Consider the following 21,012-nt stretch of genomic DNA (forward strand, 5'->3'; position numbering starts at 1 on the left):
TTGCTTATTGAACTCCTGCTGTGATTTGGCTCCATCCCAAAGCAGATTCCTTCACTCTGATGATGACACCTCCCTTTAAAAATCCCTGATGACAATGCAGATGGGATGCTACGTGAAGCTGATAACATATGCAGGGATTTTCATAGGATATTTATTTTAGATTAGTGAGTAAAAGCGGGTTAAAGAAGTCAATGTGGTTTTCAAAATAAACCCTCAACCAAATGAATGAAAACATTCAAGAAACCGCTGGCAAACAACTATACATATCACAGATTCACAGCCCTAAATAGTTGGGCAAAGTTGTCATCTCGTATACAGATCATTTTGAAACATACTGTAAATATTACATAATGTGACATTTTAATAAACCCTTTGCTTTCACTGTATTTAGTGCATAAAAGTTATAAATCACAGTTTAGGAAGACTCAAAGTTTGATACGTTAGGAGGATATACAGGCACATCTGTCAAAATAAAGGAAACACCAGCAGTGTTGGTGGAATAGCTTTAGAATGCTCTAAACACCAGCAGTGTTGGTGGAATAGCTTTAGAATGCTCTAAACACCAGCAGTGTTGGTGGAATAGCTTTAGAATGCTCTACACACCTTGGTATATATTCTACAAGAACTAATGTTGTTTTGTCTGTGTATTTATACCATGCTTTATGTGACCAAAACTCCAGGACAAGTTCCTAAAATGTGTAAATTGGCTGGAACACCATTTATAATACCAGTCTTTCACTACAAATTCAGTTATTTATAGTTTTGATGGTGGTGCTGGAAAATGGTAATTTAATTTATGGTTTCCGGGACAGCTGAAGGTGTTGTCCACTGCATGCTACTGGCTCAACGTTTTTGGTTTTCCATTAGGTTAAACTACCTAGTGCTTTTTTACGGCATGGCACCTAGGGGGCGAGCCGTCTAGAAGAAATTCTGTCTGTGTGTGTCTGTCTGAGACTAATCTCGCAAACCACTCGACTGATCAGAGCCAAATGTCTTGTGTATGCTGAGGCCAAGGAAGTAAATCACCGAAATATGTTTTTATGCTGTGGCTCCTACTGGAAGAGGGTCTTTGTGTCCGTGGTCTAGTCTCGCAAATCACATGAACTGATCTTATGCATGCATCCAAGGATGTAAATCTCTGATATTGTGATTTCTTTTGTGTGCGTGTGAATATGTTTCACATTTTGATCACGTCCTGCTTTCCCTCTATATTTTGGCCATGACTGACGTAACCAATATGCTGTCAGAGATCCACAGGGGAGCAATGCCATTATTGGGCCTGTCTTGTTTTTTGTGTGAATGCAGAGGCACGCACGCGCGCACGCACGCACGCACACACACACACACACACACACACACACACACACACACACACACACACACACACACACACACACAAATGTCAGATTCACGGTCCCGCCTTCCCTCCCTATTTGGGTAAGACTAACATTAAGACATACACAGACATGTGTCCATGGCTAATCTTGCAAAAGCACTTAATTGATCAGCACCACACTTTGCATGCTGCCAGCAAGCCAAGAAAATCACTGTCCACTGTCCCACATTCCAAATGAGTTGAGTCAATCATCAAAAGGTGATGTGAAAACACTGCAGACTATTGATTGGTCAGAGAGAATTGTCACAACCATGGTGTCATTACATCATGACAGACTCCAATATACTGCATGAAAGTTCTTGAATAAATACTGTGAAATGAATTAAAATTAAGCAACTGCATGGTCTATTTTACACCTAAAATGTTATCAGAAACGTTTTTTGTTGGAAAGTAAAATGGATATCATTCCCAGACAGTACATTAACTTATTTAGCACTGTCCTAGCAAGAGGGTTGGAAAGCGTCCTACCTGCAGTGCAAAAGTAAGTACAAGTACAGTAAAGCAAGTAGTCAAGTTGAACCGGTATATTGGAGTGGAAAAGCACAATGACAAGGTGGCCATGGTTAAGCTGCTTTTCTTTGTTCCTTGGATAAAACCAATGAGTGTGGTCAGGTTTTAAAATACCTTGTGTCTAAAATGTCCTTTATTTTGGCAGTTATCTAGTACTTCTGTGCAGTAGGTTAACATCGTCCCAAGTGGAGGAATGCAAAGTCTATAAGTAACATCAGGGCATTGGTAATGTCTGTGAATATGGAGATGTGTGTTATTAACCGAGGCAGTTTCCAACTGGCTGGTGGCAGGGCAGGTAACCCAGGCCAGACGTGAACGCAGAGAGGTATTTACGATGCTACAGCCTCAACACAGCATCCATTGTTGGACGAGGCAGGCAAGGGGGAGTAGTTGCAGTTGGAAGAGGGGGACGGGTTCAGCAGGCTGAATGGGCATGCCGTGGTGTGTTATGGGGCCCTGTTGGTCATGAGTGTCCGAAGGGAGACTGTGTGTTCAGGGGTCTCTGGACGATGACTGCGTTGCCCAAGTCTGCCTCTTCCAGACTGAGTTCTACCTCGTTGAGCTCTCGGAAGGGAAGGGATGTTGTGAGGATGAAAGGCGGGCAAGTCCTCTGGCAGCGCGCCACGAAATCCTGAACATCACTGATCCTATAGACAGACAGACAGAAAATAAAGAATGAATGAATGATACATGGGGTGGTCATTTTTAATACTATGCTTAGTATGCTATGCTATATTGAGTTTCATTTTGACTCCTCAATGGCTAAGCGTTCCCAGACAAGACACGCCACTCTCCATCAGCAATACACAATTTCTCTTTAAACCACCATGTTAGCAACATCATTTATAATTAACAACAGCCCCACATATGCAAGCTGCCATATGGAGACACACGAGCCCTTGCACTAGCTTTGGGTTAAGGTCTCTGCACTAAACCCGTTATATAAACTCTGCATCTCAGTTATGCAATCCCTCTCTGGGGATTTTATAGATCCACCCCATTGCTCCCTCTCAGATTATGTTTTCTGCAGGCCCATGCACTATGGCAGATGATAACATGCACCATGCAGCACTAACATGCATGGAACTCACTACCTATAGTCTACAACGCTAGGATCAGGTATTACATCATCTCCAACGGCTGACTCCTTAACATCCCCCCTTGCACGCACGCGCACACATGCACACGCACACACACGATAATTGTGTATGCTTGTAATTTGCCAGCCTCAACCTTTTATAATCTTGCATTTATTCTTTAAATGAAAGATCCAGTTAATTATTTCCCTACTGAGTGTCTATCTATGGCCTACGGCTGTATACAGAAATACAGGGATTCACATACAAATTAAGCAACCCAGTCTTCAGTTTAGTCATTCCTACTAGCTCTTGTATCAGATGTATATTAAACAGCTTTAGCCAAGAAAGAGTTGAACGCACCGATGCGATAGGTTGAACCTCTGCACTAGCCTCCTGCCGTCGGCCAACCAAATCTGCAGGGAGGTGACAGGGAGGGCGTGGTCCAGTGTTACCATGGGGATAGGAGGAGATTCTCCATCCTCGTGCACAGATGTTGACCTGGCCACCACTCTGGGTGCAACGCTGGGGCAATGGACAGACAATTAGAGATCAGACAGTCAGAGGTCAATGATCACCCTGTACTCCAGACCTTACTTACTCAGTTGGCACGATTCAAGTTGGGAAATGCCAAGGCTCTCAATGCCACACACACACACACACACACACACACACACACACACACACACACACACACACAGTACACACACACACACACACACACACACACACACACACACACACACACACACACACACACACACACACACACACACACACACACACACAGAGTGTCTGTCTCTAACGCTCAGTTTATGAATTAGATGCCTGAAGCAAGACGGCCACCTTGTGGTGTTGAATGGTATGACATGCCATTCAACACCACTGCTGCTGTACAGTATATAATATTCTACATTATATACAGCAGCTATTGTACAGTAGAATATTACAATAATATGCAAGTTTTGCTACTACTGTATTACTATGCTTGCACTACTTGCTCCATGATGTATTTGTAAACAGATTTTTCCAACATATTGCAATAACACTGGAGGTTGTATAAAACAAATATCTTATCTCAAAATAAATACAATGTATGTGAATAATTGCTTTGAAAATACTATGTTGTAAAGAAAAATCAATAAACATATGTTTAAAATACATACATAAATGAATGACTGAATGAATGTGACGAGAGGTACTGCAAGACATTTATGCTAAAAGGATAACACATACTGTATACTGTAAGCCCTGGGGACTTATTTACATTGTGTACGTCCTATTCAATTCATCAACATAGCAAGGGCGAGGTCGCATGCATGCATCTGCCTGGGTGACGGCAGACTGCTGGGCGAGCGATGGTGCTTTGGCATGGGAGGTCAGATCAACATATGGAATGAATTCTGTAATGGCCATATATGGAGCGTGTCTTGAGTGTACAGGGTTTGATGAGGTCAGATCAACATATGGAATGTCCTAACAGGTCAGCTCCATATATGGAGATCTAAGGGTGCCAGCGGGGGCAGTGTCTTGACTGGACAGGGTTTGATAAGGTCTGGCCATATATGGAGTGTGTCTTGAGTGTACAGGGTTTGATGAGGTCAGATCAACATATGGAATGTCCTAACAGGTCAGCTCCATATATGGAGATCTAAAGGTGCCAGCGGGGGCAGTGTCTTGACTGTACAGGGTTTGATGAGGTCTGGCCATATATGGAGTGTGTCTTGAGTGTACAGGGTTTGATGAGGTCAGATCAACATATGGAATGTCAGAACAGGTCAGCTCCATTTATGGTAATGGAGATCTAAGGGTGGCAGCGGGGGCAGTGTCTTGAGTGTACAGGGTTTGATGAGGGCCCAGGTAGGGCCGGGCCTTAATTTTTGGGCCTGTTGAGAACTTGCCGGCTGCCGGCATTAATAACTTTGGGTGGGGCCATAAAAGAGCCACTAAAGAGTCATATTCTAACAGTATATGACTTAAATACCACTTTTTTTCCTATCTACTCAATAGGGCTGTTGGCAGTTCAGAAACTCGTCCACCAGTGACATCATCGTAGATTTCATCATCGCAGATTCCTTTTAAACAAGATTTGTAAAAGATATTTAAAAAGCCACCGTGATAACGATGATTTTCGCATTGCAACTTTTCAGGAATATAAAGCCTGCAGTTTCTATTAGCTTGGATTCCCCATCGATGATGTCACTGGTGGACGGAAATGCCCTATGAGACACAGACTGAGTAGGAAAAGAATTGTGCTATTTTATCATGAACATTAGTGAGGACCAATTATATGAAGATACGTTGAAACGTGGTGAAGTGGTCCTTTAAGAGAAGCAGCCTGGGTGACTTCAATCTGTAGCAGGTGTGTATTTTACCTGCCAAGCCGGTACCCTCGCCCACTGAAGGGATGGAAGACTTTCTTTCTGGGGACGTACGTTTCCTCTGTCAGATCTTCCACGTTGATCTCCAGCTCCTGCTCCTCCGCTCGGCTTTCCCATTCAGTCGGGAGCTCCCTGAATCATACCAAATCAAAGACCAGGCAAGCTGTCATGACTTTTACAGATAGATCAATATGACAAATGAGACCTTTAGTGTATGCTTTGTCTGGGGCTGTGATCTCTTGGTGTGACTTTTTCACCGTAGGGGACTGATGGGTTTAATTGATTAATTGACTCCATGGAGACAATTAATTATAATAGATTGCTGCTCAAGTATTGTGCTTAAGTCATAGTCGATACCTAGCAGCTTAGACACAAGGAGGCCCTCATGCTCTAGGCCCCATTTATTAAATCAGTTTGTTAAAGCTGGTTTGAGAACTTTAATAATATTGGGCATTTCACTCACATAGCCTACTTATTACTGACTGACTGAGACATTGATTTACTTAAATCGGTGCGTGCACAGCAAAATAGATATGTTTTGTGAAAGCACAGTTTAACTGCATGTGACATACTGTGCTGAAAAAACAAAATAGAAAGTTGGCAAACCTTTCCTTCAAGGTCAAACCTGTGCATGTGTGTGTCAAAAACAATGAACCCACCCACGTTTGATGGCCTCCAGGAAAACCTGGTTCTCTGGTACTGAGTAGCTGCGAAACTCCTCGTCGTTCACAGTGAAGCCATCCTTCCACAGCCTCACGACCAACTCTACCTGGAACACAAAGAGAGCCATAACCAGCCGGTCAGTGACTCAGTTTGCAGGCATTGCCCTGCATCACAACCGTCCAGAAATCTGATCAACACACTACAGTGGTGGATGTATGCTGCAAATCTGCTGAGGTCATCAAACTCCATACTCAAGAAAATCATGAAGATGTGAGTTATGCTGCCCTAACAGGTAGACTACATGTACATAGGCTTGACCAGGGTCCCCGATGTCCCTGGATAAATGGAACTACTGCAGTAGTTAACCACATGAAGCTAGTGTCCCTATTCTAGGAGCATCATACTAGACAAACATTCTGCATAAAGTGGCAAACATTCGTCACAAATAGGTGGACATGCAGCGAAATTAGCAAACTCACAATGAGTTAAATGTTATGACTTGTAGGTCTGTCCCTTTTGCTATTTGGCATACAACACAGTATATACGGTTTAAGTGTTTAAGACATTCCCTTGTTTACGTTCACGAGGGAAACATGAAAGAATGAAAATATATGAAAAAGGATAGAAAAATCCAAAATCCAAGGATAAACTAATTTCACTTTCTCTTTCAACATAAGAAAAGAAATGGCAAAAATGGTCGATCTACATTACAACCTCACAAAAATAGCTATACATTGCATGGATTAAAAGCTTGACTTCCTGGAAAGCTCACACATGACAAGGAATTATGTTTTTGTGTGATTGCACCAAAATGTGACATGTAAAGAAGTGAGTGGAAAGATTAAATAACGGTGGATGTTCTACTCCCCCCTGACCTTTGAACTCCCTGAGGCGTCATTGTGGATCTTCTCCACCTCTTCTAGAAGGTCCTCTACGGAGAACGTACGCCTCATCGAATCCTCCTCCTCTTCCTCTGCACCTTCAACCCTTCAGGGAAGAGCTGAAGTCATTATTCTAATTTACGTAGTCCATTATTTAATTCAGAGAGTCAATGGGAGATCAATTTGGTTGAACCACAATTTGACAATAGGCTACAGGCAGAATTGGAATGTGACATTTACCCAGGGGCGGCAGTGACTCAGGGGTAGAGTGACCGGATGGGAACCGCAAGGTTTCCAGTTCGAACCTGGGCTCCCCAAGAGTTAGTGTCGAAGTGTTCTTGAGCAAAACTCTGAACCCCTAATTGCTTCCGATGTGCAGATTGGTGCCTTGCATGGTTTCCTCCGGCATCGGTGTGTGAATGTGTGTGTGAATGGGTGAATGTAATGCACATCTCTGTAAAGCGCCTTGGATAAAGGCGCTATATAAATGCACCATTTCCCTTGACTGAATGTTCCATGTTCCAAGTTTAGAAAATAACAATAATAACAATAATGACAGTATCTCAAAATGAGAAACTCAAAATAATGTGACGCATTCTCAAAATATTGACTGGTATGACTTAGCCTAACCTATCTCAAAATTAAACACTTTAGAACTCATTATTATTATAATGAATGCGGCCAAAGGACGCAGTTAACTATGGAATCGTGCAATTCCCGTCAGCATGTCGGTCGGGTGAGAGAGCATGTGAGAGCATGTGAAATCACGTGACATCATCAGGGATGGAGCATGTGACATCACGTGACATCATCAGGGATGGAGATCCCGATGTCATCAATATTAAGCCCATATATGGAGATCCCTGATGTCATCGATATTGGCCAACAACTCTACATCTGACCTCAAACCTCAAACCCTTAGATCTCCATATGGAGCTGACCTGTTCTGACATTCCATATGTTGATCCTTCCCCATCCATCCTTCCTCTTCGATGTTTCCCTTTTGACTGATACCTGTCCATTTAAACTCTAGACGGGCCTGCCCCAAAGTTATTAGTGCAGCTGCGCCCGGCAGCCGGAGAAAACTACAGTTCTCAACAGGCTCTCAAATTAAGATCTTACCCCCCATGCCAAAGCGCCAGCGCTCGCCCAACAGTCTGCTGTGTACACGTGACCTCGCTTCTCGCCCTCAGGTGTCTTAGGCCTCATTCACACCAAAACAACACCTGTCTTGTGTCTTGTCCGTGTTTAATGGCCGCCCCAATGCATTTCCAATGGAAGTCACATGGTTTGACCAAACAATTTTGTTTGATGGCTGTTTGGTCAAACCATGTGACTGCCATTGGAAATGCATCAGCAAACATTAAACACAAACAAGACACAAGACACAGACATTTACCCTAGCCGGCTTATATAGAACTTTATGTAGACTTAGAGAGCATTTTATACAGACTTATAGCATGTTATGTAGACAGCACTAGAATAGCACATAGCACTTTATAGTAGGTATAGTATAGTATAGTATAGTATGTATAGTTTATATGTATAGTTTCATTCCACTGTTACGTTCTTAGCTTACGCATGTTTCATGAAACTACTTTTTATGTATGTGATCTATTGCCATGCTTTTTGTTTTTGCTTATTGTAAATCGCTCTGGATTAAGAGCGTCTGCTAAATGCTTAAAAGACAGGTGTATTTTAGGTGTGAATGAGGCCTTACTGGTTATTATTATTAGCCTTTTATTGTTGTTGTTATTATTTGGGGCTTATAGCATTATAGCAGAAAACAACATGGAAAATGAGTCAGAAGAAGTCCTACTGGGAAAACTAGATATTAAGGACAATTCTTATGTCCAAATGTAGCCAGAATTACAATCTAGTCGTAGTGAGTCAACCGAGCAGAAATACTCACCAGTTTTCATCTTTCTCATTGCCTATTGTGCCTACGTCTTTCATGATGTTGTGTTTCCCATCTAAAAGAGGAAACATGGGACAAATGTGCAAAGCAAACAATGTGAGAGAAGCCAATCATCTAATCAGCCCGATCATTGATGATCATGATGATGATTGATCGCTCTGTCATGCCTGATAGCGCAGAATCATTTCGCTGATGTTGTTGTTTCACATTCACATTTCACACAACGGCAGCCATATGCTATAGGCCTACTGATAAAAGCGATGCTTTCTCATCTTAAAACACCATTTTAACGCCATGCATTTTAACGCCATGCGTTAAAATCATCACCCATCGAGAAACAAGCATGTTTATTACATAAGGGGCGAGACGAGCATGCATGCAGTGGCTGCATGCTGGCGTAACGCGTTCGCGTTGCATAATATCGGCGACAGAAATGAAGGCGATCATAACGCAAACGGAAAGAAATACATATATACGAACAAACACATTCCTGTATCTAAAGTTCAATTAGCATTCTTATTTTTTTTTTTACCAGATCGTATTTTCTCATAAATCCGACCTCTGGGTTGTGGTGGGTGTACACAGATGTGCAGTACTGCAGTCGTAAGTTTAGGGCAGCAGTCTTCTGCTGAGCAATATCTGTGACGTATGCAACACGCAGTGCCGTACGTCTGCGTTCTGCAACTGTGTTGGCAACTGCCGTGATAAAGCTGCCTGAAACACTTACTGCTCAGCAAGTTTTTTCCACGAAATCTGAATATATATTTGTCTTCCTAAGCAGTAAGCACTAAGCTATTACAGCCTATAAGTAAAGTATTTGTCTGTCTGTCTGTCCCCCTTCTGGTCATTTATTTTTATTGCAGGTGAGGTAGTCATGGGATAACAGTCTGGGCTATAATGCTTGCATGGCTCAGAGATTGACTTGAGTCTAAACCTATGGTCTAAACTGAAGACTATAATGTGATTCTCATCAAGACGTCACCTTGACCAATGGGCATGAGTATAGGCTATTTGATGAGTTGGTGTGTGTGTGTGTGTGTGTGTGTGTGCGTGTGTGTGTGTGTGTGTGTGTGTGTGTGCATGCTGACTGACAGCATGCATGCTGTCAGTCAGAAGCTGCAGGCTTGAGCCCAAACGAGTGAGGTGCATGCATAGTTATTATTGATAGCAGAGCGGTAAGGAGCCGGCTCATGTTGTCTCAGCAGCACCATATAGGCTATACAGTATGACAAGCACAGAATTATGGTTGTTCTCCCTGTGTCAGCATCGGAGGTAAAGGTATCTTAACCAACCAACCCTATACTGTATGTTTGTTCCTTTATAATATATGATGATGATTTCCTGATTTATTTTTTTATATAGAAGTGTATATTTCAATACATCTCTAAATATTCTGATGAATTGAAAATGGTTGTATAAGTGTAATGCTTTATAGTGTCGTCCACAGTTTTTGTATTGAGTTGTGCTTTCGTTTGAAATGTAGCTATACCCATTCTGCATCAACACATAAAAGGGAACACCTTTGGGAAGTACAAAATAAATAAACAAATAGAAAGAAAAGCATGCCACCCTATCCTATAGCTATAGTATTAGGCTACTACAATATTAATTTGTAGGCCTATACTTGATTGGATTTTAGACTATAGTGTAAACATATTTTAGAAAAGTCTCCTGTGGACAGGTGTTGAAAACTACCACTCGTCGACGTCGTGCTGCTAATACATGCACTGCAAGCATCGCATCTACAAATTGTGCAATCTCCATGGCAAATAAACATAACATCATTTAATACATGTTTAATAGTCAACGACTTTGTCTTAAACTCCAAACAGCCCCCTAACATAGGCTACAATTTCTGCAAGCATTTTCGAATTTATAATTGTAGCCTGTTTTTTGTGTGTGGAATTATTGCAGTGTCGCTGTCTATGGTGCTGAAGGGAGCATTTTTTTCCGGACGCGCAACCCATGTCAAAAGTAGGCTACTCCACTTTGCCTCTTATGACAGCACGGCAGACGGCATTGTACTTGTCTTTAAGTTTAAACTCCACTCACAGAAAAGTGAAAACTAGGCTATATTTCGTTTGCAAAATTAAAATTTATTCCGTTTGCAGCATACACTAACAGAAGCACTTACATTCACAATGAAAAATAACCACATTTTTCAATTTGATTAGAAAGGATATATACTGTCGTTTAGCCTACTATTATGGTAGACGTGCTGCTATGCAATAATGTCCGCTTTATTTTACAAATTTAAAACTAAACGGTAATTGTAAGACTAGTAGGCGGCAGTCCTATTCTATTTTCTCATCCAAATAATCATGTATGTAGTAGCCACTGTTTTACGAACGCTGAAAAAAATAGTCTAGCCCACGTCTAGCCGGCAAAATGCACCTGCCGGGTGTTATACCGACATTGGTCATCTATTGAATTCTGTGACAGCTTAAGCCTCTGTTTTGCAATTTCAGCAAATTCATTGGTGGTCAGATGATCATACCATGACCGAGGACGAGGTCCGACATTGAAGAACGATTAACATGTGTCATACTACATCCATGTTCAAAATACATCTCAGGACAAATAATCGGTATTTCTATTTCATGGCTTCCAGTTTCTATATCTAAATTTGTAAATGCATTGCAATAATACAAGTGGCGTTTTCAACCTTTCCCCTCACTTTTACAACAAACAATTTCAAATACCGGACACCACAAATTTTCACATTGCCATTCCGTAAAGGCAGATCCGTGATAATGGTGCTCAAGGAAAGGCTGAAATGTAAAAAAGAAAAAAAGAAAGAAAAAAAAAGAAAAGAAATGTTGTTTTAAATGTTCCCTATTTAGCCAGATCCGGTCTAGACGTATCCGGTAATTTGCACATACATTATAAATAACAAAATAAGATACATAAACGTTCCCGCATCCGCTGTAGACCGGATCTGCAACCATGCAAAGCCAATCGATCGATCCAAGTCCAATTTTCACAGCAAAGAGCCGCAAAGAGCCTTTGTATTGAGTTTGTGCTTGAAATGTACTGTAATTCTGCAAACTGTTAATAAATTCTTCAATCAATCAATCAATCGTTCTGTAGTCGCAGAATTATGATAGAGTCACCAATGTTGGCATAACACCACCTCTACTGGCGAACCCTGCTGGCTGACAGCAGACAGCAGCAGAGCGACAAGAGAAAGAGAAATGGCGGCGCCCCGATGCTACTACTACTGAGCCCACTAAAGGAAAGGAAGGCAGTGTTTTGGAAGGCAGTGTTTTGGAAGAAGCGGTTTTTAGTCAGAGACTGAATAAAGGGAAAAAGGAATAAAAGACAAAACATGGTGAACACAAGAAAGAGGTCGCGACCGACCACCAGTCCCTTCATCTCATCGAGGACCCGGTCCTCTGCGAGAATAAACGAGCCAAACTCTGAGGAACATCATGTAAGATAAGAAAGAAGCAGCTTCGAATTATACTTAAGAGGCGCGCGAACGTTTCGCTCGACAAAAATAAGTGTCAGGATATTTTTCTTCCAGTTAAAATAAACACGTTGTTTAATTTATTTTTTGTCGAGCGACATGCAGACGCTCGCGCGACGAAGTATAATAATAAATGAGCCGGTGGGCTCCCTTTTCTTTTAACACCGGGGCTACAGCTAGCTGGCTGTGGCCTTCAGGTGTTTCATAGTGAAATATTAACAACAAACACTATTTTTCTGTGCGTGACACCGACTGAACCTGGTAGACGGGCGATAGATGTGTTGAATGCATTGTCATAAGCTTGGGTTTTGCATTAAAATACGTTAACACTGGTCCATTTTCGCAGACTGGTAGCCACCGTCAACTCGTGGCTACTAGCTGCAAGTTGAGCTTCCTTTGTGTGTGTTTGGGTAATTTTTGCCCCGCCTTGGTGTCTTATTTGTCTATAAAAGAATGACTGCTCCACGGGGGAGGAGGACACGGTGCGTGTTCCCTGCGGGAAGCACCTTAGAAATGGGAACGTTATTATTTTTAGCAGATATGTGCTAAAAAGGCAACGTTAAGGCAGCATTGGGAGCTAGCTGACCAAGCTAGGTTGTTGTGGGGGAAGGGAGTCCAGGTTCACACAGTTCTTGGCTGACCCACGTCATTTATGTAGCATTAGGAGGAGGTTGAACTCTGTGAACTTATATTGTGTTGTTAATGCCTTACGTCCCCCGAAGCCCACTACCGCACCGGTGTGTTATTTGACACATAGGTCGAAAGGTACAGCTACAAAAGCCTTTTAGATATTGCAGTATTTATGTTGTGATCCTCTGACCTGGGCTCAGTGACAGTCTTTGTCTGCACACTGTGTGCACACAGGGTCTGAAAATGTAAACAAACATTGAACTTGTTGAGGACAGGAAGCCGTCTTTGCTGCGAGACACAACGATGCCTGACATCTTTCATTGCCCTATTAAGATTATTTATTTTAATCGACTGTCGGAGTCTTTAGCTTTAATGGGCTGTTTGGCAAAGTTTTGTGCATTGAGGTTTGAACTGGGGTCTAGATGCTTCAGAACTTTGAGTCTTGCCATGGCTTGCGTCCAGTTGAGTGGAGCGTAAGCCAGGTTGCTGATAACAAATCAAATATAGCCTTTGTATTATATGGAAAATGTATTATTATTATTTAGACTACATACTTTCTACACAATAGATGTGATCTTTTCTCCGTATGGTTTTAAAGGTGGTTGTTTTTTGAGGTGCGCTATATACAGCTTTTGTCCCCACACGTCTCATATTTGCCATTGACGATGAAAGGAGAAATTAGGTCATATGTGCCTCAAATATGACGTAAATTTGTGGCAACACAAACATTAAATGCCATTGACAATGAAGGGAAAATTTACATCATATGTAGACGAGCAAATCGGCTAACCAATCACATTAATTCAGTTGTTCATGAGATGATGTATAATGATAAGAACACAGGTATGATTTATATATATATATATATATATATATATATATATATACACATCAATACATCAAGCAACTGGCTCATTTTTAACATGTTTTATTTTATGTTGCCACGATCACTAATTCACTATCTAGGCTAATCACATCTATAAAAGAGAAAAAAGATGGATGCAAGAATTAAATGACTAAACCGCACCTTAATAAAATTCCCCTGTGTGCTTGTCTATCGATGTGTAATGCACCTGATGTTCTTTTTGTCCTGTGTTGCATGGAAACAGACAAACCCCTCCCCAGACATTGCAGACAGGTGTCTGCGTTACAGCAGTGTGGAGAGGCTGTCATGTCAGTGGGGAAGTTAAAGAGTGTGAAGGACATGTAGCATCAAGGATAGGTTGCTCACTGTTATGATTCATCTTATCTCAGGCTTCCTCTGTTCCTACTCCCTTGTCCCTTCCTTGGAATTGTCAAAAAAACACTTGCTTCCCCCCTCCTCAACCTTGAAGTATGAGCCTCTTTATGTTTGGCTTGATATCCCCATTCACAATTTTGGTGAAGGTTGAATACCGACAAACCTGCCCTTTTAAACTCGTAGAAATGTAACTAAGTGATTGCTTTGTATGTTCTTTTGAGATGCTATGTTGTATTTGTTTCAACAGAACTAGTCTGGCCTAGTGGAAACTGGTATAGTGCTCTGAGCCTCTGATTGATTCGGACCAAATATTGTTGGACATATCTCGCCCCTTGTGCTCTGAGCCCTGCATGTTATCAAAGGCGAGTTGCATGAGAAAGGCACGATTTTCGTACATCCATCATGTAGGGTCAAGTGAGGTTGTTGCAAGGCAGAAGACTAGATGGGCTGGTACGCTGGTTGCCAATGGTTACGAAACCAGAGACATGCTGTCATCTTGCTGTCATCTTGAAGTATATAGATAGACTATGTTCATTGTAAGCTTTTCTGACTGATCACTAAATAAATACCTCCAGGTTGTGGAAACAATATGTCTCTTTTAATTTCTCACACTTGCCTAACCAAGCACAAGACCCCCATGCCATTTGCCCCGGCCTAAGACATAATTAGATAAGTCCTGCATGATTTATGCTTCTACCATGAGGTACCAATGGGATAGCGAGAGAGTGATTTATATTTCTACCTAGGTTTTACCCATTGACTCGTATAACTGCCACAGAGCTACATAACAGTGTTGTGCATCACAGTGATGAATATGCAAATATCCTGCATCCTTAGACTCACTAAATTGAGAAGGACGCAATCATGTCACCCTCTGGGGGTCCTGGGATGCAATACTGTACTCGGTACTATACTGACATTGTTGAAGTAGGATTCATAAAATGTCCCTGGGACCCTATGAGTCCTACCTACTTCAACTAAAAGACCACCCCTGGGTCCTGGGACCCATTACATTGAAAACATATTTACATCACTTTTTGTTTTTGTTTTTATGAAACCCCAAAGAGATCATGTTATGTATAAGTTTTCTCGACTCATATTCACTTTGTGGTACATACATAATCAGATTGTTATGACGCTGGTGAATTGAAGCTTTGTACAATTATTTGAACCGCCTGCAAGCAATAGTACAATACATGATGGCTCGATTTTTACCTTACAGGAATCACTAAGGGAAATAAAGTACCTTGTGCACACAGCTGTTAGCTTGAACTTTAGCTTAGGTAATCATTGGCCACACACACTCACTGTACAATATCAGGCATCTTGGTGCTGTCACAGACACATTTCCACATTGCTGCAAAAATGTTTATAAGAGTCTTGCCCTGGGTCGTTCAGTCAAACGGGGTTAAAAAAAATCACACCCATGTGAACTGAGTGGTGCAAGGTCTTATATAGCCTGATCAGCTGTGGTCTGACGTAATGTTAGTGACCATAGTAACCATGCTCATTCTTTTGGGCCCCACGTACAGGTACACACAAACACGGATACAAACAAAGCTGGTTGTTGGAGTGGTTTGCACCACTCAAAAAAAAGGTGATTCACACCGTTGTAGCTGGCTATGACTGAGTTCTGGCAGTGTCAGAAAGTTTGGGCCATCACTGGAGTGTGGCTGGTCAAGGCAAAGCTGTTGCTTTGCTTATGCTTAAAATAAAAGAATGACCATTGTTTGTGTACTGTTAACAGCAAGTAACTTTACTGGGCAAATTCTGTCAATTTAACAGGTTTCATGTTTTCAAGCACAGGAAATCAGTTGCCATCTGCTAGAGCTCAATCTGAGAATCCTATCGTCAAATATTCGGGAAAACAGCGGCCCCTGTTTTCTGTCTTGAGAGACTAGCTAGAGCTAGACTACAATATACAGACAGTTGTTTATTGATAAATGGTTGGAGAGTGGCATCCGGATGGTAAATGAGTAAAGTAGGCTACCTGCCCACCACTGTGGACACTGGGGTTCGATTACTCTGCGGTGCCTCCAACAAACATAATTTCACTATGTTCACCGACTCCTACAAGTTCGACAGGGTGCTTATTCAGCAGGGAGTGGAACTCCCTAAGTGAAAGGAGTCACTTAAAATGGCCTGTGCTCTAGGGATGTCACTGACTCAGTATTGTCATAGACAGTCGAATAGAGGGTATGCATGTGACATCATCATCATACCCGGAAGTAATGCGGGAATGCCTACTGAGTGGCAAATAACTACTTTCTGGCCTTGACAGCCCATACATCCAAACAGAAAGGTCCTATTTTATTGTATTAAATTACTTTAAACAACATTAAATTCACTTTGTCACTCACTTTGCCACTCGATCTGCCATTCACTTTATGCATGCGCACACCCTCTATTGGATTCGTCCGTTCAGTATGACAATTAAATGGTATGTCACAGTCTGACTCGCAGATAAAGCAAATTAAAAGAAAAATCCATGGCAATATGAGAGTATGACATGAATGATTTGAAGGTCCACATTTTTAGAAATGCCCAGACCACCAAAAAACAAAAGGACTCTGTATTAAAATGTCATGAATGTTTTGATAGAAGGAAATCACAGAACCCAAATGTGACAAGTCATGTTATTGACCCTTTAAATTAATTTGATGCTATTGAGAAGAAAGCTCAACTATTCCTTGAAAATAAAAAGGAATCATTTGAATTGTGCTTGAAAATAATTTGGTCATGGCTTTTGGCAGTGGTGAAAAAAGTGTATTTTTAACACTGATTGTCAGGGTGCAGTGCTACTCCATTTTTTGGTTAGTTTGAGAATGTAATGCTTCATCAGGTTTGAATAATAATTCAACTTCAAATTTCAAATGGAAAGTGACAGCCGTTTTAGCTCGCTAGTGCACTGCTTATTGCAAAAGGCTAATGCTGAGTAGGGATTTACTGATGTCAGCAATCTCTGTATTTGCCGGTCACATTCAGTAACAGAAAAGACTATTAGAATATTTGCTTCCTCCTGCTAAGTTAAGTGGGAACTTGGGAGTTTCAGACTGGAACTTACCACCAGAGTGTTTAACGAAGTCGGCTTACTTTCATAAAAATATTATTTCTATGAATGTTGCCATATTGTTCTTGTGTTTACATAGTCAGAGTAGAGCGTATATATCGGAGATATTGGAGCTCTCTTGAAGAAGTCCTAAACCTGGCTTTATGGGTTGGAGCACATTGATTGTGGATCTATATTATGATATAACCACTTAAACCTTATAAACTTTGTTTTCTTTTCCCCCTACACCAAATCTCTGCCCTAACCCTTTGTCTATTTTTGTCGAATGTTAGCCTATTATAGCATGCCCAGAATACTTAGAATAGGCATGCTAAGCTAGATTCCATGTGGTTAATACTTGAAAGTCAGGAACTTCAGTTTGTGTGAAGGCACCATTAGATGAATATATTTAATCAGGAGTGAGTGAAACCAGTTAATACTTATTATACATGTCCTTAAGACCCCAAAATCTTGTTAGGAAGGCCTGTCACAATTATTAGATAATCGCCCAATCACAATGATTTAGATAAAAACAATTGTTTCATAATCGGTCAACTCAAACATTTTCCATAAATGAGTACCACAGACGAATAACAGTCTAAGTCCACACTATTGATCCATAATATATAAATGATAGATAAGGGTTCAGGACAACAAGGCCTTTTCGTGGAGGGGTCAGTCTGAAATTTGGACTTAGACTGTTTTTCGTCTGTGGTACTCAAGCAGATATACCAGCTCACAACACATCATGATGTGACATGTTTGCGACATGTTTGTACATCTGTAAATGTTGATGAATTGAAAAAGGTGGACCCTGTTGTAAACAAGCGTAATGCTTTATCAGTGTGTCGTCCACAGTCTTTGTATTGAGTTGTGCTTTCTTGTGAAATGTACCCATTCTGCAAACTGTTAATAAATACTTCAATCAATCAATTGTGAGATTGTAGATTGGCTATTTCCCCTTTTGGTATTGCATATGCCAGTCAGTTCATTGTATTTTTTAAGTAATTTGTAATTGCCCTGCGATTCTTTTGTTTATGAAGCCTAAAAGCCAAACATAAATGTAATTTCTCTTTATATGTTCCAATGTTCAATGCCCCAAAACATATGTTAGTACATACAATCACAATTAGCTTTATGACAATTTATGACAGCCCTACAGTGAGCTTACTACACTACTTTAAAGCAGCAAGGCTGTGTCAGCAGGTGCTTAGAATAGCTAGTTAAAATTATGTGGTTTCTTATCTTCATTGTCTCTTGACTGTTACAATTTACATTCTAATAATTGAAATCAAAACAATGTATCACGTTATGAATTCTTTGAATCTTTAGGCAATTATTGCCTCGCGATTGGATAGGAGAATGTAGAGAGACAGTAACTGAGGATAGAGAGGCGGCAGTGGCTCAGGGGTAGAGTGGCCGGTAGAACAGCCGGATGAGAGCTGTGAGGTTCCCAGTTCGATCCTGGGCTCCCCCCAGAGTTTGTGTCGAAGTGTCCTTGAGCAAGACTGAACGACTCTGAACCCGAATTGCTCCCGGTGTGCATGGTTTCCTCCGCCATCAGTGTATGAATGTGTGTGACTGGGTGAATGTAATGCACAATATGTGAAGCTCTTTGGATAAAAGCGTTATATAAATGCACCATTTACCATTTTATAGAGAGAGGAAAGACGTGTAACACATGGATCCAGCCTGGAATCATTGCAGCCATATGGTTGGCCGGCGCAGGCGTACTATCCACTCACCAATGCCAAGTGTGTGTCAATAATCATATATGCTATATTTTTTTCCTAAAATGTCTATTTGGTATTTTCTGCTGATGTGTTGGATTCAACCCTCATGTTCACTAGGAGTAGATGTCTGGCTGAGCCACCAGGTGCCCCCGACAGGTGCCCCTGACAGGTGCCCCCTGTATTCAAAGGAAAACCAAAGCAATGGTCATGCTTTATCTGGATTTTAATCTCAAATAATGCATTCCCAGATGGTCTGGATTCATGGATTGTAAAAAAATAAACATTGCATAAGGCATGGCGGTTATGCCACTGGCAACTGAATTTCTAAAGTTAGTAATGTTAAGTCTGCACTCTGTAACCGAGCATGTGCTGAAATGTTTACCACTGATACAATAAAGTAGCACATCTGTTTGCGCAGGGAGACATTGAATTTGTATCCTGTGGCAGTGGTCAGACTCTACCACAGGATCTACAAGCTCTAAATGCCATCATTGGCGAGACACCAGCATGCAACTAAAGGCTTTACTGGCTCACTCAAACCGTTCCTTTTTAAAGTTGCGTCGTTCTGCTCATCTGACTCTCTTGCTCTTCTGACTTTGTGGTATCCCTCTGTTCTACAGAAGGAACCTAGCAGCGATGTGAGCAGTCCCAGCAGTCCACGGTTAACCCCAGCCACCAAGAAGACCCGTAGACAGATTTCCAGCTCTAGTGACACTTCCCCCTCTCCTCAGACCAAGGGTCAGAGGGTCAGCTGGGACCTTCCCACATACCGTACCAGGTAAGACAGCACAGCATTGCATTCACATACCTTTTGTTCCCCCCAGATAATTTGCTCCGGTGTGCTACATACAGTGGTGTCATGCTCGTAGAATGCAGTACCACACCGTGGTACCAAAAATGGTGACGTGCAGGAATGGAACGGTGCACGCATGCCCGCTAGAACGCGTCTAGAATTTAGACTCTAAATTCGGAACATACCCTGATGGCAGTCTGACAGGGCTCAGCATGAATATGAGTGCAGTCTGTTTCTATAAGTCCTGCTGTGGAAAACAACCTCTCCTTGTTTGTTTGATGCCGCTTTAGGTGCGTTACTGCCCCCTTTTGGTGGCAGTACCATGTTACTACTACTACTAACATGTTTCACTAGGCGATAGTGAAAACAAAGTGAAATATATTTTTTGAGGCAACAAAATCTTTCTTTAGATTTCTTTGATTATTAATAATTGAATGCCTTTTTGATTGACTGTGATTAGATACATGCATGCCATGTAAGCATTTTCCACCACAGTTGAGCTCAGGATTGCACGCTGCATATGTGCAAGGTTATGCATCAAATGCATGACTTTTTGAATCACTTGACAGCAATGCAGGTGTGCCAACAGCGAGGCTCGTTGTGAGGAACGCCCGAGTGAGCTACCGGGCCAGCCATTGCCCAAAATGCCCACCTATCTTGGTTTCATCTAGGGAAGACAAAATAAATATCACATACCAAATGTGGGTCACTCACTGTCACCCAAAAATCACATCCGCTTTGTCCGGTGGTGGACTGAGGATTGTCCTGCACTACTTTACCATGCATCTTGGTTGTTGTTGTATTCAACTATTTCATTTATCAGTGATGCTGTAAAATTAATACTTAACCTTATCTTGGTCTAGTCTAGTCTTCCTATTGCCTTCCTGTGGATTACACTCATTCTCTCTCATGCAGAATTACCTTGAGTTTTTTGTTAATACCTGATGTGAATTATACCTGTGAACATGTGGTTAGCATCTTCCCTTTCTGCACAAATTGGCTATAGGGTTAGGGTTGCACATGCATGATTTTCCCATCAGGACACGCCCCCCTCATCTAGACTGAGTGGCAAAACATTGAGCAGCATGGAGTGTTAGAGTTTGGAAGCGCTCGTTGAAAATCACTCAACCGTCCTGCGTACCACCTGTTTCTAAATGTCACATAATGCAGGAGGCAGCAAAATGTTATGTTATTGAAAACAAGCACTTCCAAACTCTGACACTTAGAAAAATAATCAATGCAGGGCATTTCTTGTTCATAACGTTTCTATGGT

General features: G+C 41.5%; 2 protein-coding genes across 7 annotated transcripts in view; one reads left to right on the plus strand and one right to left on the minus strand.

Annotated features, from left to right (window-relative positions):
- Positions 1-563: 563 nt before the first annotated feature.
- ubxn2a (UBX domain protein 2A) lies at positions 564-19,822 on the minus strand. 6 transcript variants are annotated; one of them, XM_079526219.1, is made up of 7 exons: positions 19,755-19,822; positions 8,820-8,880; positions 6,902-6,999; positions 6,023-6,132; positions 5,358-5,495; positions 3,346-3,507; positions 564-2,553 (listed from the first exon to the last, which is right to left on the minus strand). In XM_079526219.1, exons 2-7 carry the CDS (start codon positions 8,836-8,838, stop codon positions 2,370-2,372), a joined length of 711 nt encoding a protein of 236 aa, XP_079382345.1. In that variant the 5' UTR covers positions 8,839-8,880; positions 19,755-19,822; the 3' UTR covers positions 564-2,369. The 6 variants fall into 6 exon arrangements, with proteins under 6 accessions (XP_079382345.1, XP_079382344.1, XP_079382342.1 ...); XM_079526218.1 differs by having other exon boundaries at positions 6,902-7,005; positions 19,755-19,817; XM_079526216.1 differs by having other exon boundaries at positions 6,902-7,013; positions 19,755-19,802.
- The window catches only part of atad2b (ATPase family AAA domain containing 2B), a 148,897-nt gene continuing 139,877 nt past the window's right edge, over positions 11,993-21,012 (plus strand). The window contains exons 1-2 of the mRNA XM_079526214.1: positions 11,993-12,258; positions 19,567-19,724. Of these exons, the coding sequence (XP_079382340.1) occupies positions 12,154-12,258; positions 19,567-19,724 (263 nt within the window). The 5' untranslated portion in view covers positions 11,993-12,153. The remainder of the gene's footprint in view (positions 12,259-19,566; positions 19,725-21,012) is intronic.

The sequence above is a fragment of the Electrona antarctica genome (assembly GCF_951216825.1).
Source record: "Electrona antarctica genome assembly, chromosome: 17".
Lineage (NCBI taxonomy): Eukaryota > Metazoa > Chordata > Actinopteri > Myctophiformes > Myctophidae > Electrona > Electrona antarctica.

Excerpts from the sequence above, each read along its gene's own strand:
- ubxn2a (XM_079526216.1), bottom strand. The coding sequence starts at position 8,863 with ATGAAAGACGTAGGCACAATAGGCAATGAGAAAGATGAAAACTG. Across the intron at positions 7,014-8,819 it reads AATGAGAAAGATGAAAACTG|GGTTGAAGGTGCAGAGGAAG; the intron begins GTGAGTATTTCT and ends TCTTCCCTGAAG. Across the intron at positions 5,496-6,022 it reads CTGGAGGCCATCAAACGTGG|GGAGCTCCCGACTGAATGGG; the intron begins GTGGGTTCATTG and ends GGTATGATTCAG.